Source organism: Oncorhynchus mykiss, chromosome 31, assembly GCF_013265735.2.
Source record: "Oncorhynchus mykiss isolate Arlee chromosome 31, USDA_OmykA_1.1, whole genome shotgun sequence".
In the NCBI taxonomy this organism is placed as follows: domain Eukaryota; kingdom Metazoa; phylum Chordata; class Actinopteri; order Salmoniformes; family Salmonidae; genus Oncorhynchus; species Oncorhynchus mykiss.
In genome coordinates, this window is record NC_050571.1 from 19169034 (window position 1) to 19175581 (window position 6548).

At 40.7% G+C, this 6548-nt stretch overlaps 1 protein-coding gene across 6 annotated transcripts in view; it reads right to left on the reverse strand.

Moving 5' to 3' along the window:
• Positions 1-6286, reverse strand: part of uvssa (UV-stimulated scaffold protein A) — a 30036-nt gene extending 23750 nt beyond the window's left edge. Inside the window, exons 1-6 of one of the 6 annotated variants that reach the window (XM_036969773.1) lie at positions 6268-6286; positions 2851-2976; positions 2418-2748; positions 2183-2303; positions 1649-2032; positions 1084-1193 (exon numbers count right to left, since the gene is read on the reverse strand). In XM_036969773.1, the coding sequence (XP_036825668.1) occupies positions 1084-1193; positions 1649-2032; positions 2183-2303; positions 2418-2748; positions 2851-2960 (1056 nt within the window). In that variant the 5' untranslated portion in view covers positions 2961-2976; positions 6268-6286. Of the gene's footprint in view, positions 1-1083; positions 1194-1648; positions 2033-2182; positions 2304-2417; positions 2749-2850; positions 3384-6267 lie in introns of those variants that run through there. The other 5 variants (XM_021583547.2, XM_021583549.2, XR_002470639.2 and 2 more) reach the window with 5 other exon arrangements.
• Positions 6287-6548: the final 262 nt, after the last annotated feature.

The following is a 6548-nucleotide window of genomic DNA, read 5'->3' on the forward strand; positions in this document are numbered from 1 at the left end:
TTGTATATAGCCATGTTACTACCTGGTACTCCTTGTATATAGCCATGTTAGTACCTGGTACTCCTTGTATATAGCCATGTTAGTACCTGGTACTCCTTGTATATAGCCATGTTACTACCTGGTACTCCTTGTATATAGCCATGTTACTACCTGGTACTCCTTGTATATAGCCATGTTACTACCTGGTACTCCTTGTATATAGCCATGTTACTACCTGGTACTCCTTGTATATAGCCATGTTACTACCTGGTACTCCTTGTATATAGCCATGTTAGTACCTGGTACTCCTTGTATATAGCCATGTTACTACCTGGTACTCCTTGTATATAGCCATGTTACTACCTGGTACTCCTTGTATATAGCCATGTTACTACCTGGTACTCCTTGTATATAGCCATGTTACTACCTGGTACTCCTTGTATATAGCCATGTTACTACCTGGTACTCCTTGTATATAGCCATGTTAGTACCTGGTACTCCCTGTATATAGCCATGTTACTACCTGGTACTCCTTGTATATAGCCATGTTACTACCTGGTACTCCTTGTATATAGCCATGTTAGTTTTACTCTGTATTGTTATTCACTGGGTATTTATTCCTCGTGTGACTCTGATTATTTTTTTAGCCCCTTTTTTACCCAATTTCGTGATATCCAATTGGTAGTTATAGTCTTGTCCCATCGCTGCAACTCCCGTACGGACAAAGGTCGAGAACCATGCATCCTCCGAAACACGACCCTGCCAATCCGCAATGTTTCTTGACACACTGCTCATTTAACCGGAAGCCAGCTGCACCAATGTGTCGGAGGAAACACCGTACACCTGGCAACTGTGTCAGCGTGCATGCGCCCGGCCCGCCACAAGGAGCCGCTAGACCGCGATAGGACAAGGATATGCGCCACCTTATGGGTCTCCCAGTCGAGGCCGGCTGAGAAACTGCCTGGGATCGAACCCGGATTCTTAAGTAAGCATTTCACTGTTAGTCTACACCTGTTGTTTACTAAGCATGTGACAAATACAATTTGATTTGAATGATGGGCACAGGCAACTGTTTTTGAAAATCAGTTGAATTTGAAGCCCTACCTGAACCCAGTACTGGACGACAGGCAGGTGTTTAGTGCTGAGCAATTTGTGCAGGTCCTTCATGGTGTTCACCACTGCTTCATTTTCCTCTGTCTCCTTTAGCTTTAAATCTGTGGGGATTGAGGAAAACTACTGAAAGGTTACATTCCTTCCCTGTCTGGCACATTTAAAAAAAAACAGCACTTCTTATTCAGCGTGGTCTTTTGGAAGTGTTGATTATAACTCATTCGAGAATTATGTTAGAAAGGTTACGTGGGTTCCTATAGGTCTAACTGTCCTGTGTGAGTGACTACTCACCTGTGGAAAGGTTAAAGGTTACGTGGGTTCCTATAGGTCTAACTGTCCTGTGTGAGTGACTACTCACCTGTGGAAAGGTTAAAGGTTACGTGGGTTCCTATAGGTCTAACTGTCCTGTGTGAGTGACTACTCACCTGTGGAGAGGTTAAAGGTTACGTGGGTTCCTATAGGTCTAACTGTCCTGTGTGAGTGACTACTCACCTGTGGAGAGGTTAAAGGTTACGTGGGTTCCTATAGATGTAACTGTCCTGTGTGAGTGACTACTCACCTGTGGAGAGGTTCAGGTCCAGGCTGTATTTGTGAGATATGAGTCCTGTGTTGCGTATGAATGCATCTTCTACCAGAACATCCTCTATATCGCTGTCTTCATCACTAGGATCCTCTTCCTCCTTCTCCTCATTGGTTTTCGTTGCTGTACTTGTCTCTGTATTCTTGGGTTCCCTCTGGAGCTCCAGGTCTTTACTACAACAGGGCTGTTCGTCTAGGTCACTGGAGGTGCTAGCCTTCTCATTAGGCACAGAAGAGACAGAAACGGTTGAATTATTGGCTGGAGTTGAGGTATCTAGGTCACTGAGGTCAAACTCTGCAGGCAGAAGCAACTTTATGCAGTTGTTTATCTCTGTAAGACACTCTTCAATCTCTTCTGAGGCATCTGAGAAGAAGCAAAAACAACACATAGAAAAGTTGTACATTAACTACACTCAATGCATGAAAACCCTGAACCTGGTGTATAAAGGAAGTGATACAATATAATTATTATAATGATAATAAAAACAATAGTAATAATATGTACGGTGTGCACCTTCCATTTCCTTGGTGGCCTTTTCAACTTTGTCTTTATAAATCCTCTCCAGTCTTTTCTGTCTCTCCTCCTCTCGTTTCCTCTCAGCTAGTGTTCTGGCCTGAACATCATGAAAGTCCACCTGAAAGGAACACAAACAAACAAGATTATTGCAAAACAGCACTTCATTTACTTGTTTTACTTGTTTTACTTGTGACCTTTAAAATGATATAATACAGGTAATCATCCTTCTTACCTTTTTAACCTGCTTGAGAAAGTGGTAGCCCAAGGCCAGTTTCTTATAGGCTTCTCCATAAGTGGCCTGCCATTCTTGCACAGTTTTGATGGCAATGGTCTTCAGCTTTCGGGCCACCTCTTTGGGTGGTGGCAGAGGCTCATCTGAGTCCGTCTCCACTGTCAGGTCCAGAAACTCCTGGAAGTTGTCTACCAGCAGGACCCTGAAGTGGTGTGAGCGGGTGAAGAGTTCACTGACCATCTGGAAGGCTGACAGGCGGATCTCGGCATGCTCCTGGGCCAGCTGCGTCATGGTCAGGTGGTAGAAGTGCTCAATGTAGTCGTTGGAAACTCTGTTAGAGGAGCAGTTGTGTTTGACAGAATTAAAATTTTACTCATTTTTATGTAAAGCTGAAGCAGAATAAGTAAATTAGCTATAAGAAAGAACGTCCTACTTGCATATCTTTTTCACTTCCTTCAGTTTATTTGGATTTAGTTGTGGTTCCCCAGATGTGGTCAACTCTTCCACGAGCTCTGACAACTTATCTCGCTGTGCGTGGTCCATCCTTTTACCTGAAGTGCTGGGAAATAAACCACGAATAGTAACGGTTGTATGCAAATTAGCACAAATGTAAAAAGCAATGTAGCTAACAAAGTCAACGGTGACACCCCTGGGTATACTTGAATTAAAGTGGTAGCTAATGGCATTTAAAGAGACTAGATAAAACAAACTAGCTATATGCTAGCTGGCAAATACGTAGACAAAGACTACTTCACGAGCGAGACACATACTAACTCCAGTACAGTACGTCCACATAGATTTCCTTTCAAACTATTTTATGACGAATTCACGACAGTCGTATTTAATCATAATTCATAATTGTGAACTTATGAAAGACATTGCTGGCTGCTACAGTATCTGGTCTCCGAGCTACTGTAGCAAGGTCTGTAGCAAAGACGGCTAGCTAGCTCCTCCTGAATGCCTGTCATGCTGAGCATGCGTCGCCCAGCCCTAGCCAATCAGCTGCTTCAAACAAAACACAGTGACTTCCGGTCAGGAATTTTCTGCGCCTTCAGTAGGACACAATATCCCGAGAGGATCCCTATGATAGATGCTTCAGGTTGTTTTAGCGTTCATAGCAATGGTTATCAACTGTACTGCAGGAATGGAACGTAATGGAACGTGGAGCAAAAACATTGTTATCAGATTAGATGCTTTTGAAAAACTAGATCATTACTTCGAGGATTACTTTTAAATTCAGAGAGGATGTTTGCGAAAAACAATCTATGAAACTTCTTTGTTTTCTCAATGCCATTCAAATCAGCATTGAAAAGGGGCGCAAATGTAAGTTTGTTCCACCTGGGGCGCAAATGTAAGTTTGTTCCACCTGAGCTAGTCTAACCACAAGTCATTGACCACTATGATGACACACCAAATGTATTTGATGGATCGCGGGAAAAGAGCAGCAATAGGCTTTTGTAGGCTACAGTCCGAGCTAAGTCTTCCAATGTCGCGACTTCTGTCGGCTTCCAAAGACGATCAAATTTGAATAAACGCTTGGAGGTCAGGATGACAGCAGTGGTGTAGCCTTCGGCGATACGGATATCACAAATGATTAGTGGTGGGAAAAGTACTCAATTGTCATTCTTGAGTAAAAGTAAAGATACCTTAATAGAAAATGACTCAAGTAAAAGTGCACCCAGTAAAATACTACTTTTGTAAAAGTCTAAAAGTATTTGGTTTTAAATGTACTTAAGTATCAAAAGTAAAAGTATAAATAATTTAAACTTCCTTATATTAAACAAGCCAGATGGCACAATTTTCTTGTTTTTATTTTATTTACGGATAGCCAGGGGCACATTCCAACATAATTTACAAACAAAGCATTTGTGTTTAGTGAGTTCGCCAGATCAGAGGCAGTAGGGATGACCAGGGATGTTCTCTTGATAAGTGTGTGAATTGGACCATTTTCCTGTCAAAATGTAACGAGTACTTTTGGATGTCAGGGAAAATGTATGGAGTGGAAAGTACATTGTTTTCTTTAGGAATGTAGTGAAGTAAAAGTTTCCAAAAATGTAAATAGTAAAGTACAGATATCCTCCTAAACTACTTAAGTAGTACTTTAAATTATTTTTAAGTACATTACACCACTGCTTATTATTGATATCTACTTTAGCGAATTTATACGAATCACACTGCTGCTCTCTCATTTAGCAATTTGCGCCTTACAGATTGTGGTTGTTGTGGATGGCTGTTCACAAATTTAAATGTGTATTTGAACCCAACAATGGTTAATTTCAAGAAGTGTAAGCTGCCTATCAATCATTGTTTAAAAAAAAAAAAGCCCTCTTCATCAGCTGAATAGTGTGGACCCAAGCCTATTGAATAAATGTGGGGCTTTTTTGCTCAATCTAATTGATGCTGATAAAAAGAAATCCATTGGCCTAATGGACACATGCTCAAACTTGCACACTTTTGATTTACTTAAAGGGGCAATCTGTAGTTGCTACATCCATATTTGGACGTATACAATATATTAATATATATATATATCCATTGATTCTTGAAGAATGTAACTTATAAATGCCTCATGAGTTGAGTTCAACTGTCACACTTCCAGAACCCAAAATATAAGCATGCACACTATACAGTGTAACAAACACTGTATAGCCTCATAACATGGTTAAAATGATCATGCTGATATCATGGATGGTCAGTCCTTGCATCCATAGCTCTGTCTATTAATCTGAGTGGTTACATTTCTCCAGGCCCATCAGCTTTTTACCAAAACAGACGCGGGTTGGTGTTTTGTTATTATTATACCTGTGGATTTGCCTTTTAAACAGCTGCATATTTTTCAAGGTATCAAAGTGTCGCCAACTAAAAGGTAAACAATAGCAAATGTAGCATATGGCATTCATTTTACACATGTAAATAGCACTTTTCAGTAGTGCTCAAAACATGCCATTCAATGAGCGCAGCATTGATTTTTCAACTTGAATCAATGAGCCCAATCAGTCGTCCATGACAACAAAATCATAAACAACAGAGTAGGGCTGGCTAATAAGTCCATAGTTTTGGGGTCATGCTCAGGTAAAACAATTTGGCTAATCTATACTTCCATATTCTCAAATCCTATTCTTGAAGATCATCTTATAACTTTTATTGGAATGACTGGAGTTCTGACTTCAGAAGTTACAGGGTGTGTTGAGTGGTGGTGTCCGTTTGCCTGGTGTAGGACCATAACGGGTTAATATTAGTGGAATAGGGTGGAGGATTTTTAATAAGGGTAGGTAGGGTAAGTTTCTTCCTCATTTTGTGTCACAAAGTATAATGGATTTATACACCAGTCCAGTTGGTGGCGGTAAAATGCAACATATTGGATGCCATCTGCCACAAAATATCATTGAAGAAAAGGACACACCCAAATACAGTACGTATGAACACAGATTGAACAATGAGACAGATATTTGACCGGAAGTATAAATGTGAAGCATCGGCTTCTACCACATGTGGTAGTAAGTTTTGTTGACTTTACCCTTTGCAAAAGTTTAGGAGTACAAAGGCGAATTGCACACGCGCCCTGGACAAAGGAGGCGTTCCCTAACGGAAATAGGCATATATAGGCTAAAACGCGCCAATAGGATCTCGCTAACTCGTGCTTGGCTCTGGCAACCTTGCTTGTTCTGTTCTATGACTAATTTGTTCCCAATGGTTTAGTTATACAAATTATTTGGTATGAAGATAGGCAGAAACTGTTTTTCCAAAATATATCGTTGGCTTCCTTCGATATACTTGATTTGACGAAAATGAAAACGTGTCAGTTTGTCACTTTCACGTGGTTGGAGTAATACAATGTTCAACTACTCACGACTTTGGCTCGAATCTAGGTTTTGCTTCAGATTGAGAGAAAATTGACAAATAAGGAAGAATGTTCCACTTTCTCTCATTGACTTCTCAAACCCCAAACTCTGGCTTGGTGTGTTTAGCAAGCGTTCACGGATGTCTCGCGATATTGCTCCTCTGGGTTTAGAAGCTCTGTAACACGTTTTGGAACGTTCCTATCTGAACGTTCCAAAACGAGAAATGTATTATGTAGAGCAAACATGCCTCTATAAGAGAAATCCTGTAAACTCTAATTATGGCATTACT